Consider the following 21,689-nt stretch of genomic DNA (forward strand, 5'->3'; position numbering starts at 1 on the left):
TTACCTCCTGCTTACCTTATTATAGCAATCTAAATAACAATGCCTCAGTTGACAGACAATACTTGTTTAGCCCATAAATATGCCACTTTTGATAAGTTTATATAAGTAACTAGTAACTGGTTAGAATATTTTATTTCACCTGGTCCTAGCTTACGTGGCTTTTAATAAGGACATGTTTAGCTCCAGTGCAAGATCTTTTACCAAGTGTTCAGAAAATAACAATGCATCATCATACAAGGTTTTGGGAAGAACATTTTATTGCTAAGCATATCCTTGAACGAAAATGCAAATATGAAATAAAAGAGAAAGGAAAAAGAAAAAAGCAGTAACTTCACAACATCATAAAATAAATTCCTTAAGAGTCTGCTCATAAAACAACAGGAATATGATAGAAGCTCACATACAGAATGCACATGTTCCCATAAAATTGTCCAAATAGAAACTTACACTAAAAGGAATATAACAAATGTATTTTTACTCAAATAAAAAAAAATGTAAAGAAAGAAAGCAGGAAATCAGTTCACAAGACCTCAAGACTCCAAAAACAGCAATCTTTTACAGACATCGAGATATAATCAACTTCATATAGGTTGGGCCATTTAAGTTATCTAAAATCGTGCTTTGATATCTCTTTATAATCCTGTCTTTTTTAATGACAACAACAAAAAAAATCCAAAAATTGTAACACATTTAAATATCAGGTAATGAGGAACACCTTTCCATACACATTAGTAAAGGCTACCATCGTTTAGATTGCGCTTTTTGCCTCGTGTTTTAAGATATTTCTCAAATATTCATGCAACTTACAAAGACCAGCAAGAGTAGATTTCTAAATCTAAGCAGCTGATTGGTTTTCATCTGTACAAAAGAAATTGTATATATCGGACCCTCCAGAAGACGTACTTCATTTTTGTGTGAATATTTGTCTTGCTTTGTCTCTTGCTTTTTGGATCGCTATGGCCACACAACCAGTTAGTTATTCTGTACATTGTTTCCTCTTTTCAAAAAGAAAAGACAGACAACTGGAATATAAACCAAACAAACAGAAACAAACCAATATAAAGGAAAGAACAGTTCTTAAAGCAGTATGTACATAGGTGGCTAAGGAATTATACCAGCAAAAATGTAGTAAAATATGTAAACAAAATCTGAGAAGATTGTTTATTCTCTTTGACACAGTTAACTGTGACAAAACTAAAACTCACACTTTCTTCACATTTTAAGGTTTACTTTTTTGTTGTTTTGTTATTTTCTTTTAAAACAACATTCTCATTCCACTTCAAGACTTTAACAGTTTTCCTGTTTCAGTCATCCCATCAAACATACCATGATAAATATATCTGTATATATATTTATTTATATATATATTATACTATTAAATTCCTTTTTTTGTGTGTCACAGCAGCTTTATTCATTTATTATTTATTTGTTTGTTTTTAGAAAAGATGGGTGAAGGGAGATGTGAGCAAATGGAAGGACAGAGTTATCCATAAGTGTCAGGCTACAAAATTAAACCACTATGAAAAACATCATGTTGGGGGCGGGGGAAGAACTATGTATTTTGCACTCTGTCATGCCGCGTTTGGCTTGTGTGACCTTTTGTGGTTCCATCACACGTTGAACTCCCCTACTGTCTGTTTTGATTCTTTAACAGACTTACAGTATTGTCTTGTCTTTTACATTTACATGCATTTCAATCAGTCACAGATCCAGCCCACCCCCTCTTCACCTTCCCTAGGAAAGGCTGTGTTTTAGTTTGTGGGGCTTTCTCCTTCACCACAATTTGGCTGGGCTAATGAACAGGAACAATATTGTTAAGTAAAGCCAATAGCTCTGATATAACCAGCCCTAAACCCATCTGTTCAGGGTTTGGGTGGCAAATTCTGAAATTAGATCCTGAGGGACCAGCTTTTCAAATCAATGCTATCATCCATCATGTGATTTTGCTATGTGTTCGGCAAAGCATCGTATAGGAAACAAACAACAGATTCTAGAAAGACCACAACCTGATATGTAGAGTGAACACCATGGTAGCTTTTGAGTTCATATGGCAATAGTCTCTCTTACTTTCATTTTCTGAGTTTTTTTTGTTTGTTTGTTTGTTTTTTCTTCTTCATTATGTCCAGTCATTCTCAAAAAAATAAACAAAAACCCAAAAGCCATTTTTTTTTTCCCCTCAGATCTTGAAAAGTTACATGTACACTGGCCAAAACCAGATAAGGGTGGGTTTGTTTGTTTTTTGTTTGTTTGTTTGTTTTTAATTTTTTTTAAATTTTTTTTGTTTTTGTTTTTTACATAATTAAACCAAAAGAAAAAAAAGGAAAAAAAAAAAAGAAGAGAGAGAACATTGTTACAGTCAAGCTTCACAAAGATCATTACAGACTCACTTGGAGTTATGGAACAAGTAAGCCATGAAGTCTTCTACCTTGGGTGAAAAGTCCTCAAGAGAAGGAAGCTTCCAAGTCCGCGAAAGTGGGGGAGCCAACTGCTTGCTCCAGAGCGCAAAGTGTGTGCTTTATGATACAGCAGGGCAGAGAGAATGTCCTGTCTCCGAGCGATGACTGAAGTCAAAGCAGCCATAGCTGAACTCTACAGGTAGGTACACCTTTGTGTGTGTGCGCGCGCGTGTCCTCTTAAAGATGGTTTTTCCCCACCGTAGTCATGGTACACCCCATCTCGTAGTGATGACAGTTCTGACATCTGTGGCATCTCCTTTTCCAAGCGCGTGTAATAGATTCACATATGAATAATTCTGTGTCACAAACTCGCGTGATTGTTAGCGGTGTCGTTTGTTTTTTTGTTTGTTTGTTTGTTTGTTTGTTTTTTGTCGTTTTTACACATAATACTCCTTGTCCTTGTTTTTCTGCTTCTTGTGGCCGCTCTTCGAGCTCTGCTGCTTCTCCTTGATGAGCGTGCCGTTGCTCTGGGCCGAGTTGCTGATGTAGTTCCGCGTCTCGTCCACTTGATAGGACCCCTCGTCCCTGTTCCTGTACTTGTACATGGCGTACAGGAGGATCAAGATGCAGAGGGCAGCAGCAGCCACAATGCCGACGACCATCCCTGTTGTACTGCTCGACTCCCGGATCACCTCTGAGGCCCCCGGAACCCGTCTGACTCCCGGCTCCGTGGGGTTTGCTGTGGGCACATTACGGAACATGGGGGAAGTAATTAGTGGGCTCTTCAGTTTGGTGCTGTCTAGCTCATAGGCAGTGGGCAACGGAAGCAAGACTAGATCAGGCTGGGGTTTGAGATCACGGTTATTCATTTTGCCAGCTGGCAATTTGGGCACCATCCCAGACGAGGAGGAAGCTGTGAAGCGGATCAGCTCAGGGGACAAAGATGTGGTAGTAGTCCTACTAGTTTCGGAGACTTTGTTAGGTCTAAAGTCCTTGGATTCCCACTTGGGCGCATGTGCTTTGTAGCCACCTTCGAAGATTGAAGTGGAAAGACTCTTATCTGTTACCAAGGAGAAGGTGGTGTAAAAATCTTCATCATCAGTAGGGGGCAGGTTAGAGTCAAAGGTTTCCCCTGAGCCATACCCAGATATCACCAAGCCATCATCATCACAACCATCGCTGCCTTGGTCCGACAAGCAAGGTAACCCCGCCTCAGAGGTCATGGACAGGGAATCTTTGGTGGTCTCAATAATGGTGAGGAGGGGGCGAAAGGTAGGGGGGAGTGTAATGGAAGGTGCACGAGTAGCAATAGGAGGGGTAGCTAAAGGGTCTTCTACAAGAAGAGGGATAACTAATTCACCTCCTGGGATTGAAAAGAAAAAGAAAAACAGAATTAGTATTTTTGTAGATAGACACAGTTCATAGTCATTTTCTCAGTGACTGCACCTCATGGGTTAGGCACCAGAAATTATAATAAAATGACCCGGGTCCGCACATGGATCCCTTCTTGTTGCAGCCTAACCATCCTAAACTGATTTAGAGCCCATTATATGCCTCTTGCCACCAAAATCGGAAATCCTTAGGTTTTAAAGATACTCCCAAGTGATTATTTAGATAGAATTCAAGTAGGCTGTTTCCAGGATCTGCTTATGAGATAATGACATTCCATGTTACTGTTGTAAAAACTGGCTATCAGAATTGTGTGTGTGTGTGTGTGTGTGTGTGTGTACATGTACTCATGCATGTGATTAATCTGTGAGCCCTACCATTTCTTTGTTGCCTTCTTGGATTTCTACGTACTTGCTCCCATGAGGATGACCATGATGCATTCTCCATGTTACAGAGATCAAGATCAGTAAACATAAGAGACCTTGTCTTTAGCATTTTAAGCTATTACCTTTTATTTAACATTTATCAAGTTCAGTCTTCATTTACTATATGCTAAGTGAGGGGAACTCAGGAGAGGTTAAAAAAGTTCATCTAACCCTTTTGGTGCCTTTCCAGAAATTCTCATCTATTAAATGACAACTGGCCTTGCATTGATCTCATGTTTATGCATTGCTTTTATGCTATATGCAATATATGCTGAGCTGGACACTAAATTTTAAAAATACTCAGACTAGATATCCTTGCTTTATGGAAAACTTAGACTCAGAAATGTAGAGATAGCAAATGGAGGTGGCTTTTTTTTTTTAGATCTTTATTTATTTATTCATGAGAGACACACACAGAGAGGCAGAGACATAGGCAGAGGGAGAAGCAGGCTCCCTGTGGGGAGCCTGATGCAGGAACTGATCACGGGACCCTGGGATCACGAACTGAGCCATAGGCAGATAGATGCTCAACCACTGAGCCACCCAGGTGCCCGCAAATTGAGTTTTTAAAATCAGAGATTCCGGGGGTGCCTGGATGGCTCAGTTAACCATCTCACTCTTTATTTTGGCTCAGGTCATGATCTCAGGGTTGTGAGATGGAGCCCCAAAGGATTCCTGGCTCAGCTCAGCAGGGAGTCTACTTGTCCTTCTTCCCCTCCTCCACTGCCCCTCCCTGCTCTGTCTCTCCGTCAAATAAATAAATAAAATCTTTTTTTTTTAAATAAAATCTTTAAAGAAAAATAAAATCAGCAATTCCTATCTACAGTGAGAAAAATAAATTGGTTTATCCATAGACCTTAATTATCACACTTCTGAACATGTGGACTAGGTCAGAAAAGAAAGTTCAGAATGGTTCAGTAAATCACAGTGCCTTGTAAATCATGGGTACCATAAATATTCTATGGTGGATATTACCAAATTGTAGTGCCACATTTATTACTCATGTATGCAAGCAAGATAATCAAGTTCTCTTCTCTGTCTCTTCACAATGTTATTTTTCAAACAAAGAATCTCTGGAATCTCCAGAAGTCACAGTTCATGTCTCCTCGTTGAATTTATTCCAATGCAGCTGTTTTTTTTTTTTTTTTTGATCCTCTAGCAGGGATGGTATGATGTTTCCCTGTCCCAGTTAGACAGTTGAGTTGCTAATATGATATTACTTCTGAACTGGGTCATTAAGCATTCAGCCAGGTATGATATTCTTGTCAGTTCTGCCCTCCACAGTAACTGCCCTGATGGGATGATTGGTATTTGAAGATCTACTATCATATAGTCAAAAGTGTGTGAAAAGTCAGATGTGACTTTTGCCCTGGTGCCCCTTATTGGTGACAAAGACAGACATGTGACTCAATCCTGCAAAATTCTAGGTGGACAAGTCTTGGCGCTTACATGGTTTTTCTGGGTTCATCCTACAAAGACTGACTCACAAAAGAGAACTCCCCAGCTCAGCTTTCTGTAAGCTGAGAGAATGGCCCCCTGAGAGGAAAGATGTTGCCTACCTTCAAAGCACCCGAGAAGAAACCTTTGTACTCATGTCAGAAGCTTTACTCCACAGTTAACTAGCCAATAACATTGTGTTATGCAGAGAGAAATGGAGTTGGGGAGGGTGGCAATAATGTACATAATGTGTATCATTTGGAAGGGAACATACAACCATCTTCGTCCCACCTGATAATGTTAGCATATGTAGAGAAATAAAACATGAACACTTCTGAACATTTCAAGATGATATTTTGGGCTATGCCCTAATCCCAAGCATAGTGCTTTTCTAGTGCTTAGAGTTTCAAACTCTTGAGTGAAATGATCTTTGCAGTTCTGTCAAGCTTCAGACTTGCTTTACTGGACCAGCATGACTTTTTTTGTTTTTGTTTTTGTTTTTACATTGTGAACAAATATAATATATATATCTTGCAACATATTTAATGTATAATTTACAACTTTTGCTAGCTTTTATAAATGGGATTTGAAGCACAGTTCCCTAAAGGTAAGTCGGTCCTGAAACTAAGCCTGAGTTGACTTTTCTCTTTATTCTTCCATGGGGAGGAGGTGGTGGTGGTCCCAAGTTTTATATTTAAGGTGACCCATGAAAAAAAGCAGTGTTTAAGTACTTAGGTACGAGAAGAGCAGTGAGAAGAGAAGAGAAGGCCAATGCAATTTGTTTGAAGGTCCTCTAGAGATTACTCAGGGATGACTTTACTTTCCTTCAGAGAACAAGACAGGATTTTTTTTTTTTTTACCCATCTCACCTAGAATAAAGGTTTAGTTTGTGTATTCTTTTCTGGCACAAACCCTGAGAGTCATCTGCTCCAATGATAAAAATCTACTCCACGTATATTAAGTAGACAGGAAACTGGGATAAAGGACAAAGAATAACCAATCTGCAAAAAGGCAAAAGCCTGGTACAGAACACTTAAATAAAAAGGCAAATTGTTAAGTAGGGTGCTGGTGTCCCTTTAAGTGAGATTAAGATTACTGCCTTCATGATTACAGAGTGGCATTCATTTGCAATTTTAGTGTACCATCTGTGACACCCAACTGGAGTCTTAAATTTGCCTCCTTTTCCTCCCTCTTTTTTCAAACCTAGCTAAAACTTCTGCAGTGTCTTTGTTGTAAAAAGTCTACAAAATCCACAAATTGCTCACTCTGCAGTTGAATTGCCCCCACTTTCCTTTGCTATTCACTTCTCAGTTCAATACCTTTTAATCTCTCTTGGATTGAAAAAAAATGAGTAAAACCATTTTCACAATGAAATGGAAAGAGAGTCCTACAGCTTGCCAACTTATAAAGAGCTTCTAAAAGGTTGGTGAGCCCTTAAGTGAAATGAGAAGAGCTTATTTTAAAATTAAAATGGTGGGTATGCTATTTCAGAGTTGAAGTCAAAGAATCTGCCCAGATTACTAATCTTCAATTTGCTTTGCCATTTTGTTATTAATCTTGGCAGCAATAATAAAAAATGATAAATTATGCCCCCTGTCAGGGAAAGTGAGCCCCAATTTTGGTGGTAGGTTCATCAATGAAATGGGAGAAAAGCTTTCATAATCCACCCCCTTTCTTGGTATCTCAAGAAATTGGAAGAATGTCTGCAGTTTAAAAGGAAGTCAATTAGGATATGGAAACTATTATGAATGGAATTGCAGTGAAAATTAGATAGAAAATTTTGAAGAACTGTAAATGTGCAAGGTGCCTGGGAGAGGTGTGTGTGTGAGTTGGCATGTATAATCAATTTTAATATCAACTCCCATCTTTAAGATTTAGGATGCTTATAGTGTCCTAGGGAGTCCAAGGGCACACATCCTTTGAGATGAGGGATACATTTCTCTCAAAATTAGATCCTTAAGAGAAATAACTTAGATTGTGGAAAGCTATTTAAGATTTTATGTTTATTTGTTTTAATCCAAAGTGATTATCCTCAGAAATGCTAGAGCAGCAGCTGATACTTTTTTTCAATGCCCAAAGACTACGGAGTCAGGGATCTACCAGATGTCTAGGCTTATAAAAGTATTCACAAAAGCAAGAAGCCTAAAATCATAAGGGGCTACAGGCAGAAACCCTGCAGGCTATCAACACCCTAATTTCCTATTCCATCCCCAGAATTTTTCTTTGGCTCGGAATAAGAACTATCTTTATTCCTTAACGTTAGCATTTTAAATCAGGAATATATACCCCTTTTTGACAGGGTTGTGCTTTTCTTTAAACTAGAGAGATCACTAGGGATATAAAAGGTCTATTTTAGCCCTGAAGGCTGCCCTGCTTTTTTGCTTTATGAGTGTATTTATAGATATATAATTCATGTGTCTAGAGCTGATATCCAGCAAAAGGGGCTCTCTGCCATCGAAAAAGACAGTGTATTAAAAATTTAATAGAACTTTTCTGAACTGTGAGAATGTTGCTGGTAATGGTGAATGTAGTAGGTCATCTGAAAACAAAAAACAAAAAACAAAAAACAAGAGCAGCACAAAATTTCAATGTGGCTCCAACCTTTGCCTCTCTGGATATATTTGAGTCTAAGAAGTCACAAAAATACCAAAACAATGACACTAAAGAGCCAGACTGAGAGAGGACGCCATTCTCCAATTCCTTGAATTTATTTTATGTATATTTAGGTCCTTTACCTCTCATTTGCATTTTCCTAATTCTCTGCTGAGAAATTCACATAATACAGAAAAATCATCCTTCCCCCTTCTAAATTAGTGGTTGAATGATATTCATTTAGTTGTTTGGTGCCAAAGCACTGTGTACTTGTAGCACATAAATATCCTGAAGCTTGCAATTCCTCTCCACCTTCAGAAAAAATAGCCATGGACAAATATGGCAAGTACCTGGAGAGAAGACTCCAGAAAAACTCGAGTGTCTCAAAGGGGCTTCACTTACATTTTCATAAGATGCGAATCTCTAGGTAGGACATGTTTTCCCTAGTTTGTCTGAAATGGGATTGATTCTGAAAAGCTTCAGGTTCTATTTTCTAACATATGCCCAATAAGATGGGACAAAGACACTTGGTATCATTTTACCTTGTAAAATAAGGAATGTCCAGTGGGATTTTTCATTTGCCTATTGGTTAAGAGCTTTGCCTCCGGAGTCACTCAAACTCCAGGTTAGCATCACACCTCTGTGGCTTACTAGCCCTAGGAGTTTGGCAAAAAATTCTTAAACTTTTTGTAAAATAGAAGTAATAACATAGTCCATCTCAAACCGCCAGTGTGAATAATAATTTAATGCATGTTAATGTTAATTGTAAAGCATATTAAGTATGTAGCACAGAACCCAGTGTTATTCCAAAATGCTAATTACTAGTATTATTTCTATTAACATTTTGGGCCTGTAAACACTGAAACCATTCATTACTTTCTTCTGACCGTTTTTTAACATAGTAACCTCATGCTAAGGTACAAGTATAATAATATAGGATCTAGATGATTCAGGTTATTTTAAATGCAGACTTAGAAGAATGATTTATAAGATTTCAAAGAGCTTGTATCTTTTTAAAACAAAATTAACCTTTTATTAAGTTGACCTATGGATAGCTTCCTCACAAAAATCAATTCTATTAGACAAAATAACACCCCATTTAGGAAGTTCTTGGTTTTAAACCCAAAATATCATCTAACACATGAAACAATATAGAATCACATGAACTGAGGCAGAGAAAGCCCATTCATTAAAGCTGCTAGGTTGCAAACATGTCTGTTAACCACCATTCAATCTGATTATTTCTATAACAGTTTCAGATAACACAATGCATGACATTAGAGTGAAACAACCTCTTCATTTAAAAACTGTATAGCACTTCTTACTGATCATATGTTTCCAAAGTGCATAAAGCAACATTAATCCAAATACCTTTAAAGTCAAGGGATATTCTCACCTCTAAGGCAGTACCTACCTACATGAAAGATTTCCTAAATACAACTTTAGATGTGAAAATATCATGTTGCTTCTTGGTAGAAGAATCCTTAGGATCCCCCTAAAGTTCACTTGATTAAATCCAGGAAATAAATAGCAACTATTAATAGAAAGGCAAAAGGGGAGGAGAGATAGACAGAGATTTAGAGAGAGAGGCAAGGAAGAGGGAGAGGGAAAGAGAAGGTGGGAAGAGAGAGAGAGAGAGAGAGAGAGAGAGAGAGAGAGAAACAGAGAGAGAGAGAGTCAGGGAAGGAGAGGGGAGAGAGAATTGTGTACCTTCTGTGTATATGTGTGTGCTTTCACCAGTAGTAAGTTCTATACATTGGAAGGCATCATTATTATAGGAACATACTTGAAACACCTGGGACTCTCGATGCCTTCATTCTTTATAGAATTGATTTTGTAGTCGGCAGTGATGGTGGTGGCATAATCCTGGATAACCAAACTCTACCATAGTCACTTGAGAGTATCTTAATTTCCCTTTGCTGAAGGAAGATATGATAAGACTGATTTCCCTGAGTGCTTTCTAAGGAATTAAATAAGGATGCATTATGACAATACTTGGAGGTAACTCATTTTCTTCTGGGGGGTGCCCAGGCCTCCCATTGGCTGTAACCAATTTAATATCCCACTGTAAAGCCTATCATGACTTTCAAGGCATTAAGGTTGGTTCAGGCAAAGAGGCTAGGCTTCCTTTGGATGGTAAGAACGACTTACCCCCTTCTACCAACTGTAGAGTTCACATTGATCATTAGAAGCAATTCAGCACAGAACACAACAGTGAAAATTAAGCAGAGAGACACAAAGAAAATAAAATATTTAATACTATTTCAAAATCATACAGTAGAAAATAAAACCAACATCAAGGCCAAAGTAAGCTAGAGGAAAGGAAAGCAAAGGCATTCACAGTATAATGACAGGAGAAAAAAAAGTAAAAGCAAATAAAAAAATAGAGGCTGTTTTTGGAAAACAAAGAAAGAAATTATTTCCATATAGATAAAATAACTTAAGTGAAAAAAGCATACCGTATTAATTTATAGTCAACTTACATCAACAAATTGCCCGCATGTTTTTTGGCATGAAAGAAAAATTTACAAAAGAAAGTTGTGTAAGAATGCTCTTGGACAAATAGAATTGCCACATTCTTGTAACTTGCTTTTTTTGTTGTCATTTCTTAAAAAACTTTTGAGCAAAATGTCTAATTTTTCAAATATAATAATTTACAACAGAGGATGATACAGGGAGGCAACAACACATACATCCACACCACATAACATGAAAAGAAAAAAAAAATCTGCACTTCAACAAAGTTTTACTTTGAGGGGCTTAGGAGAGCATCGATTTTGAATTCAAAATAATTCCGATTGCAATGACTTAAAAAATTAAAAAAAAAACCTGTTTACTTTTAGAATTTGCCTTTAACAAAATCTTGAATCTGGAGGGTTTTGAATGAACTTCTGCACTAATATAGGTTCTCAGATATATATTTAATTTTTAAATATTTTTGTCTTTTTGACAAGTTTTAGATTTCTTTAATTTAAGGGGATGGATGACAGCACATATATTTGAACAATGCTAAAGAAGGGGGGGAATGGGAAGGAAAGATGCAGAGAGGGGAGGGTTGTATTTATGAGTGTACTACACAAGAGATGAAGATGATGGGGGTGAATGTGTAAGTGAGTCGCCATGTCCATGTAAGGGCGGCACGGAGTGATCTAGCTGCATTAGAGCTTCTGGCTGTAAGGAAGGGATGGGCAATATACAAAAACAAATGAGCCTACACATGCCCATCTACAGAAATAAAGAACAGAACTCTAACACAATCTCACACACCCTAAGCTGCAACTTCTTCAACATGCAATTACTCCAAAAATCATTACATTTTCATTAAAGAGTTTCAAATAATAAAAACAGTTAAACTTTTTCCTACTAAAAGTAGCCAATTTACATAAAATAATAATACTATTAATAATGATCAAAAGATTAAAAGCAAAAACAAGGAGACTAGATTTATGCATTCAAGTTGAACAACTTCACCGGCAGCCACACAGCCCCATCTAGAGTTGGGGGTGGTGGTTAGAGACTTGCAGAGCTGATGGAAAGGCAAAACCGTATAGGGAGCCCACCTGCTGGGAAACTAATCACTTCCCTATAGAGCAATGTTTCTGTTTAAATGACGGCATCCATTTTCCCCTGCCACCCATGGTGCATGGGATTCCCAAAGAGAAGGCACTAATTTCAAAGATGTGGATGTGGAGATACTGCAGCTGAAGTTGTTCCACATTTAAAGAGGGAGTAGGGAAAAATTGCAGAAAACAATTCATAACTCTTTTTTTTCTCATAATTTTGGATAAAACCAAATCTAAAGTTAAAGATCTAGCAATTAAAAGAAACATATTGATATATATAGATAGATATAATACAAAAAGCACTTAATAATTCCCAAACAAAAAGGGAGAAAAGAACAAAAAAATTTTAAAGAAAAAAAAGTATTTCACACACTTTCAGAGATGAACAACCAGATGCACACGCTGAGGAGGCACAGACAGAGCAGTCAGGGGACACTTTTTTTTTTTTGCTTTTGTGTTCTGGCTTGTTGATTCCCCTTTGGTGATAGCCAAAATTGAAAACAAATTTTGCATTTTCTTTAAAAAGAAATTTTGCATTTTATTAAATTTTTTTTGTTTTGCTTCTTTAAAAAAAATAAAAAGGGCGTGCAGTCTGGATGTACGTCATAAGTAGACATTTGAAAGAGAAGAAAGTGGCTAAGACTGACAAATGGGTAATCTTCTATTATCCTTTAACTGTAGGAATGGTAATCAAATTAATACATGCTTAAAGTAAGTTGCATTTAGGGAAAATAGAAAAACAGAACAGCAAGCTAGGGTTGGGGAGAGGTCAGGAAGACAAAACTGATTTGGGGGTGGGAGGAAGGTACTGGACTTAGTTTTTCATGCCTTTCCAGTAGGGGCAAAGGACATCCCAAGGCTTCCTGCCAATTACAACAAGGAAGGGATGTGCACATGTGTATGCATGTTGAGGCCTGTAGAGCCTGTAGTGGCAAGAACTGAGGTAAAAATATGCATGGGTTCATGGGTTTTGGTCTAGAAAACTTATCCCATATTCATTCACAGACTTTGTAAGTCATAGAGAGGTTATAATTGCATTGTTCCATATGAGTTTTCCATGGTTTTGTCAAATTGACAGAGTACCGTAAGTGACAATAAGGTATTCATAAAATGAGCCTGATGAATGGAATAGCAGATAGATGATAAGATAGATGATAGATAGATAGATAGATAGATAGATAGATAGATGATAGATAGATAGATAGATAGATAGATAGATAGATATAGATAGATGATAAAGTAAGGCAAAATCCCTCTCCACTCCAAAGAACACAGTGATACAATGTCAGTGTCTGTAAAGTACAGGATAGTCGGGAAATGAGCGTGGTTTACTCCAAGGACATTGGGGGAAACTATACCAGTCTTCACGTGGGAAACAAATGTTCAGTCCAATCTATATTGAGAAAAATGGAAAAGAGAGGGAGAGGAGGAGAGTAAGTGTGAACGTATGCGTGTGCATGCGTGCGTGCACGTGTGTTTTTAGAAATGGCCTCAGCCTCTACTGGAAGAGATCCTAAGAGTTATAATCAATACTTTATTCCTGTGGGAACATTAATGTCCAACCAAGGACTCGGAAACCCAGGTAGGCAAACCACAAAGGTAAGACACTTGAGAACACCTGGTTCTGACACGATCCTAGTCACTCCTAAGAACTTTTCTGGGTGACTTTAACAAAAAGGAAATACATTGTGAGGATGAGTCAGACTTTGGACCCCTATGGGACGCCCCTTTTATTATTTTATTTTAAAATAATTATAGTAACGTGTCCCCATGGGTCAGTCCGTACCAAGATTTTTAGTCTCTGGTTTAATAATGTTAATCATTATTGTAGGAACTTCACAAAGGGTAGCTAGGAGGTTTTAGAAGGAGGAAAAGAATCTCAATATAGGAAACGAAAAACCCTTGTTGCCCCTGATTTTTTTTGAATAATTATACTTTTAACATTGAATTGTATGGTATAAGAATATCCTACAAATGTTCATATGGCCTCACAAGGCATCAAATGACTTCTATAGAACAAAGTTAGTTTTGGTAATACTCAGATGGGCTGTTTTTTTGTTTCACAGACAATTTTTTAAAGGAGGAAACATAACTGGCCTAAGTATGAGACTTAAAGAATAAGATACTTCCAGTATATACATACTCTTGGATAGTAAGAGGTGTTAAGAGGTGTTTTGAGGAAGACAGATCATCAAATTTGGTCTCCTAAGTTTTTATTGAGTAATTTACCGATTTCAAAGTAACCTGTTTTAAAACTCATACAAGTAGGATGTCACTTACATTATAGAAATCACTGGTTTAAACAGCTGAACATAGCAAAATGAATGGTTGTCACTTTGCAAATAAAATATGTATTTTTTAAACCCATGGAAGCCATAGTTTTAAATGAAGCCAACACTGACTAAATATAGTACATATACATTTTCAAAATATGTTAGCCATCGGTTACATATATAAGCTTGTTTGATTTCTAATGTAGATACAAAGTAATATTGCTAGTAGCTCACAATCATGTCCCAGCTTTATTTTAATCTTTTATCAGCTATCTGTGTTAGGTTTTATTAATCTAACTGTAGTAACTACAGTAACTACATGGTTCTGTACCTATGCTTCTACTTGGTGGGTGTTTCAGAATAATTTAGAGTTATGCTTGCCATAGAGAACAAATAATACAATAGTTTGACTTAAAACAGCATATTTTCATGCAACCATTTTTTTTTAATCCCACCATATCCAAATAACACTGTCTAAATGTCAAGTCAAACTTTTAAAAACATCAAATGCAGTACAATAGAATTACACTGGTCAGAATTCATCTTGAGGAGTGCACTTGTTTCAAAGAAAAGTAAGTTTCTAAATTGTTTGGAGTTGTGTTTGATACACTCCAAAGACATACTGAAGTAACTCAAGTGGTAGACCTGCCTCTTTGGGAGAGTGGATCCTGCTTGCTAAGAGGCATTGTCTTCAGGGTGTACAGGTAAGGTCCAAGAGAAAGGCCTGAATGAACTACTTTGTATAACTGCAAATATTTTAAATTTCTGGGGGAAAATAGTGAAGAGAGGAAGGAAGAGTAAACCTTTCTGGGAGTCTGAGTGCAATTCCAGGGAGACACTTGAACCATTCCAAGTAGGGCAGGCTAAGAGAGAAGTATGGAGAACAAATATCTACCGAGGATTTTCAAGGTTTTTGCATTAGATCTATGAGGTACATCTCCCCATCTGTCGCCCCAGTGATAGAGACAAAAACATTTCACTGATTGCTTATGTGTCTATGGGAAGAAGGGAAGGATTCTTCTGGGAGAATCATTTTCTCAGTTCTGAATCATGGTTTGGCCTTTAAGAATGCATATGGAATCCAGGAATATGGGAATGGGTGCCATATGTGTTAAAAAATGAACCTTGCATATACTCTGCCTTCTTGCAACCTCTTCCTCAGAAATGAGTGATGCTCAGAGAAGGGGTAAAGAAACCTGCTTCATACATGGTATATGTTTCTAAATAAGCAGTTTCATATTTTCTTTATAATGGTAAAAAATGCCCCAAGTAAAAAGTCATGTACTATCTGTTCCCAAACTCAATTTCCACATGTTGTTATAGTAGATAGATATGGAGAGACAGGAAAATTAGGGAGATAGGGAGATAGATAATTAAGCTTCCAAGATGGACAAGTTAGTCCAGGACATCATCAAGCCCAAGACTCAGAACTGTATTTCTGTATTAATGATCTGCTTCTCAGTTTAGGGTAATTTTTCATACTCGAGTAGATAAGAATGGATATAACATTACAATGGGTAGCATTACAATTTAAAATCCAGTAGGATAGAACATTTATTGTGAAAGGACCTTAAATTAATGACTTATTTCCCTATACTCATGTAATCCTTAACTTGTGCCTTAATTCAGTCCCACCATCTCCATTCTTGTTTGTGAACCTATTATGCCCTACACAGATTTCTGCTGACTCCAATACTCCATTGTACTCAATTTGTTTTCTTCTTAGTCTCAACTAGGCTACAAGAACTTTAGTACAAATATGAAGTCTTTTTATCTTTATTTGCTTACTAACTAGAATACTAAAAACCAAACATTTATTGACTGAACTAATGAGTGAGTAAATTGGTTAATATATTTAATTATGCTTTTTTTTTTTGCCCCTGCACTAGGCTATGGCTTCCATAAAAGCATTAAAATCATGCACCACTATCATGGCTTGCTTTGTGCCTGGTATTTAATATATGAGATAGAAATTTTAGAGTCAGGAGACCCAAGGTCCAGTCCTGGATGTAGTAGTCACCACTATACTAGCTTGTTAAGAATCTGAACAAGTCATTTAACCTCCCAGAATCAGTTTCCTCATGTATAATATGGAGATTATGATGTCTGCTCAATTAACCCACCTCACAGGATAGGCTTTATGACTCATGCGATTTCTAATGTCAAAGTGCTAATAAATTCTAAGAGCTTTCCAAATATTTGTTACTTTTGTTTTCAAAGCTGACACTATAGCATTGTTATAAAATTAGGTTTTTTTTTAAGATTTTATTTATTTAATCATGAGAGAGGCAGAGACATAGGCAGAGGGAGAAGCAGGCTCCTTGCAGAGAGCCTGATGCGGACTCGATCCCAGGACCCTGGGATCACAACCTGAGCCAAAGACAGACACTCAACCACTGAGCTACCCAGGTGCCCCTAAAATTAGGGTTTCATATTCAACAGAGGAGGCTGAATCCCAGACAGTTGAGGTCAGTGCTACTCCAAGTGTGATCCTTGCTTCAGCACCAAGCAGACAACCTCAATCCAAAACCCTAACCTGAATATCTATGATTACCACTTCTGTTGAAGCTCTGTCCCTAACCTTCTAATAATGCTAAGTTTCTAACGCTTTCTTAGTTCATCTTGTAACAGTGAATTTTTATAATTTCTGTATGTAATTTCATAATTTATTTTACTCTTTGTGTGGGTTAGAGTTACTCTTGAAGAGCTCTTATTTAAATGCATTTTCATAAGAACCTATTTATTTAGTGGCAGGGGCACAGACCTGGAGGTGAGCTCTTGTCCTCTAGCAAACCATGTCACTTGAGTCAAGTCACTTGCTCTTCACTCCAACTCCTGAAATTCCTTGGAAACACCTATCTCAATAGACATAAGAACTGTGGGGTAAGATGAAGACATGAGGGAACAGAGGGTCCCGATAGTATTTTAGTTCCTTCCTGCCCAAAGCATTAATACGCTAAGATATACAAAAGGAAAACTCCATTAAGAAATTTTCAGGAATTACTATTCTTCTTTTAATTTGGTTTTAATCAGGTATCAGTGCAAATAAGGCTTTCTTCACTCAGGATATTAAAATTTCCCTGATTCACAAGCTGAATCTGTATGCTTATTTTGTGTTTTTTAATCTGTCTAGCATAGAGCAGGACATACCATAGGTCTTCCGTGCATATGTGTTGAATTAAATCACAAAAATAGAACAGCTTGCAACTCTTGGAAGTCTGCATTGTGAAGTGGGTGGGATTCAAAAAAGCTATCTTTGCTGCCACTAGTTTCTTTAATCAAGAAGGAATATAAAGTGAAACAATGAGAAAGAGCAGTAGAAATAGACCTCAAAGCCATGAACTTAGCCACAGTTACCCTGCTCGTTGCCTTGCCTCCAGGTAGACTCTTAGGGGTAATATGTGCATAAAGCTCGTTATTTGCGAATGATTATGCCCTTGTAATACTATTAAAATCCAAGATAGTTGGTAATATAAAATACTCATTTTATCAACATAAAAAGTCACCTGTGTGCCAGTCAGAAAAATGAAAGCCCTGTCTGAAATGTCTTGTTCCAATTGCTTGAATAGCCTGAGATTTCTCCTTACTTCCTTACTTCCTGCCTCATCTCTCTGTCTCTTGGATGGCACCAGGCATGGCCCTAGGCTGTCTTAATTTTTTTGATGATCCCATCTAGCCTCTTGGCTATGCATGCCTATCATCTATATGACTGATTTCCAGATCACCTCTACCCATCCTCAGATTCCAGTTCCTCATCTCAAACTGCCTACTCAACATTTCCACTTCAATATCTAAGGGGCTTCTCAAATGCAAAAAGGCTTAAACAGAACTTTGGATTTTATTTGGCTCTTAACCTTGCAACTCCCCTTGGATTTCCCATGTCTTTGGTCTGACTCAGATGTACAAACCCCTAATTAGTCATCTACTTGGGCCCCTACCCTGTCTCACCTCCACATATCCAGTGTACCAGGAAGTTTTAGTGGCTCTACTCTGGCAACAAATTCTTCATATGTCTACTTTTTCCAATGCCATTATCTATGCCATAGCATAAATCACCATAATTCCTTGCTTCAAGTCTGTAGTAGCCTCCCAACTGATTTTCCCACCTTCACTATTCACTTCCCCAAATCCATTCTCCATAATGAGCCAAACTGCTTTCAAAAGTATACAATATAAATCAGATCAAGTCAGTTTCTTGCCTAAAATATTTAAAGATATCCTCAAACCCAAACTCTGGCCCCTGACCTACTGTGAAAGTACCCTGTGATCTGCCAGCTGCTTACTGTCACTCCCATCTCATCTCCTACAGATCCCCTATAGCTCCGCTGACCCAGGATGTCTCAGACTCTAGCTGTACTTCTCTAGCTTTCCTTGAACACTCCTTTCCTTGCTCTCTGTCTTGCTAGGTTCTTCCATTGATTTGGGTCTCTCCCCTAATTTTATTCTTCAGAGAGTTCTTCTGTTAATTCCCCAGTAAAGTAGCAACCTGCTCACTAACTGATCTTGATTCTCTACATAGCTGACTCTTACACATTCATTAATGTCCAGTTATCTCTCAATGGATAATAAGCTCTATGAGAACAGAGACTTTGTCTTGTTCTTCACTATACCTGGAGCAGAGCTGGACATATAGTAAGAGCTCAGGAAATTACTGCTGAATGATTTCACTCAGTGACATCATTTCTGAGGGCAGGCATTGAGTAAATATTTTGTAAACTGAGTATTGAGGCATTGCATTCTCTATTTTGTTTTATTTTACTCTTCTCTAAACCAGATGGGATTTCCCTGAGTTCTAGTTAGCAGTTCCAATGCAAATTGGACCTTCTCATCCACAGCTGCCTTAAGAAGGCTTCTGAAAAAATACATCACTATCTAACTCATTCTCCCTTTCATAAACCAGTGCTGGGATGTTTATTAAAAACTCAGGCTTTCCTTTGCAGTTGTGAAAGCTAAAGATAAAATAAACAGAATATTCAGACCTACAGCTGCCAAACTTTGATGCTTGTCTTTAGGCAATAGCAAGGAAGGAGCCAAACAAATTATCAGTAGGAGGAATGGTGACCAGGGTAGTAAAAATGTATTTGGTTATCTTTGCCTCCTGTGGCCCTGCAGCCACTGACAGCAGAATCTGGCAGCAGTGGGACCTTTCTCTTGAACTGGTACCCTGACACTTTATGATAGTGTTTATAGAGTAATAAATTATTTAACAAGGTTTATTTTGCTTCTGTTGTTCACAAAGGCACATTTACTCTGTCATTATGACCAGGATTCTTTTTTAAAAATATATTTTTTAATTTATTTATTTGAGAGAGAGACAAAGAGTAAGACAGAGCACACTAGTGGGGGGGTGGGGGGCAGAGAGAGGGAGACAGAATCTCAAGCAGATTCCTGCACCAAGCATGGAGCCAATGTGGGGCCCAATCTCATGACCATGAGATCATGACCTTAGCCAAAATCAAGAGTCAAACACTTAACCAAATGTATCAACCAGGCGCCCCTATGACCAAAATTCTGTTTTCTTTCTACCAGAGTTTCTTTAGGTGGCAGCAGCTGGACATCCCAAACTGTTACTTCCTCTCTATATACCCCATAAATCCTCTAAGCTGTTCAGGAGAAACAGCTGAACGTGAACACACACAACACTAAAACTCACTGTATCTTGAAAACACCCTCTTTTCCCTTAAAACATATTTTCATTGCAAGGAACATACAGTATTCATAAAGCAATGCCATTAAGGCATTTCTGTAATCAATGGAAACTAGTACTATGCAAACAAGATGAAAAGCTTGGCCACCATGCACTTGACATCAAGATGCTGTATTATAACTGCATAGCTTTGACTGTGTCTGACCTGAGCCATGAGGAGCAGAAGATTGTAGAGATGTCTGCATGGACAAGACACATATCATGAGATTATTCTTTGCTTTTTCTAAATAAAACTGCTATATATTAGGGATGGAGCTATAAGAAATTCTCTAGTCATTCCAAAAACTCAATGCACAGGAGCCTATGGATTAGTAAAGAGAGATGCTTAGGGATAAATGCATATGATCAAATGGTAGACAAAGTGATTTCCCTGCAAATATGACAAAAGAGAAAGAAAATATAAATTGTAATTATATAGTTAAAACACTAATTAACCAGAAGCCTAGTTCTGGAAAGAGTTGTTCTTAAGAGTTATTGAGAACTTTTATTCTCTGCTAGGCATCATTTTGAATGCTTTAGATATTTTATTTCAGTTAATCATTACAATTACATCTTACATATCAGTAAACTTGGGCTGAAAGAGGTTAATGTGGCCAAAGTTTTACAACTAGAAAGTTGAATAAGCATGCACGAACCCAATCCTACATATTTTTACATTAAACCACAATGCAATCCTTAAACAGAAGTTTGTTACTATTTGGTTCTCAGTGAGCATGGGAAATTACAAGCAAGCTACTCTTTAGGCACAAAAGCAACTTCTATAGGAGATCCTAGGATCTCTACAGATTTCTTTCTTTCTTTCTTTTTTTTAAGATTTTATTTATTCATGAGAGACACAGAGAGAGAAAGAGAGAGGCAGAGACACAGGCAGAGGGAGAAGCAGGCTCTGTGCAGGGAGCCTGACGTGAGACTCGATCCCGAGTCTCCAGGATGCTGAAGGCAGTGCTAAACCGCTGAGCCACCCAGGTTGCCCCTACAGATTTATTTCAAACTCCTTTGACTTTGAAATTATTACTACACAATGAGATATTCAGAGGGGCTATGAGGGTTTCTTTGTCGCTGTTGTTTGGGTTTTGTATGTTCATTTTTTGGTTCTGTTTTTTCACAACCCCAGGTCACCTAAGGCAGACCTACTAAATCACTCTACTGGGGTAGTGGGGGCAGGATGGCAGGTGTGTCTGGATATTTGCATTTTCCCAAGGGGCTCTTCTGCAAAATCAGGTTGAATTTGTAGTGAACTAAATCCCAGCTGTGATCCAACTTCTGTGACCTTGAGTAAGCCATAAACTCTTATTCATAAAATGGAGATAAACTTCACTGGATGTTGAATCAATCAAAGGAGACATTACATATACAGACATTTTTAAAAATACATACAAACATATACATATATTGCCAGAAATGTTAAGATAGTAATAAACTATCTTACTGGCACATCCAAAGCTACCTAACAGTTTCTAATACATGGATTTTAGGACCACACAATAAATGTTTTGGATGTTCTTTCTATTCTAAAAGTAACATGATAGATATTTGAAGTACCTATCAAAAACAAAGTAGTCTAAATTATTTGATTCCTTTGCTATTTGCCTGAATTGTTAAATTACAAGTGCTCCCTGAATATCTCTGTCCCATGTCATTTTCTTTCATATAATATCCTAATTCATCATTGACTCTACAGAAATTTTTTTTGAAGTACCATAAGTCAATTGTTGGAGGAGACCATCACATTGTTCTTTTTTTAAAATATTTGTTTGCTTATTTATTTATTTATTTATTCATTCATTCATTCATTCATTCATTCATGAAAGACACAGAAAGAGAGGCAGAGACATAGGCAGAGGGAGGAGAAGCAGCCTCCATGCAAAGAGTCCTTGTGGGACTTGATCCTGCAAATCCAGGATCAT

The 21,689-nt window shown here is 37.5% G+C and overlaps 1 protein-coding gene across 4 annotated transcripts in view; it reads right to left on the reverse strand.

Moving 5' to 3' along the window:
- Nucleotides 1–248: 248 nt before the first annotated feature.
- The window catches only part of NRXN3 (neurexin 3), a 1,478,719-nt gene continuing 1,457,278 nt past the window's right edge, over nt 249–21,689 (reverse strand). For 2 of the 4 annotated variants that reach the window (XM_055304514.1, XM_055304513.1), the window contains one exon: nt 249–3,456. In XM_055304514.1, the coding sequence (XP_055160489.1) occupies nt 2,834–3,456 (623 nt within the window). In that variant the 3' untranslated portion in view covers nt 249–2,833. Of the gene's footprint in view, nt 3,760–21,689 lie in introns of all 4 variants that reach the window. The other 2 variants (XM_055304515.1, XM_055304516.1) reach the window with 2 other exon arrangements.

This window comes from Nyctereutes procyonoides, unplaced genomic scaffold (assembly GCF_905146905.1).
Source record: "Nyctereutes procyonoides isolate TBG_1078 unplaced genomic scaffold, NYPRO_anot_genome, whole genome shotgun sequence".
In the NCBI taxonomy this organism is placed as follows: Eukaryota; Metazoa; Chordata; class Mammalia; order Carnivora; family Canidae; genus Nyctereutes; species Nyctereutes procyonoides.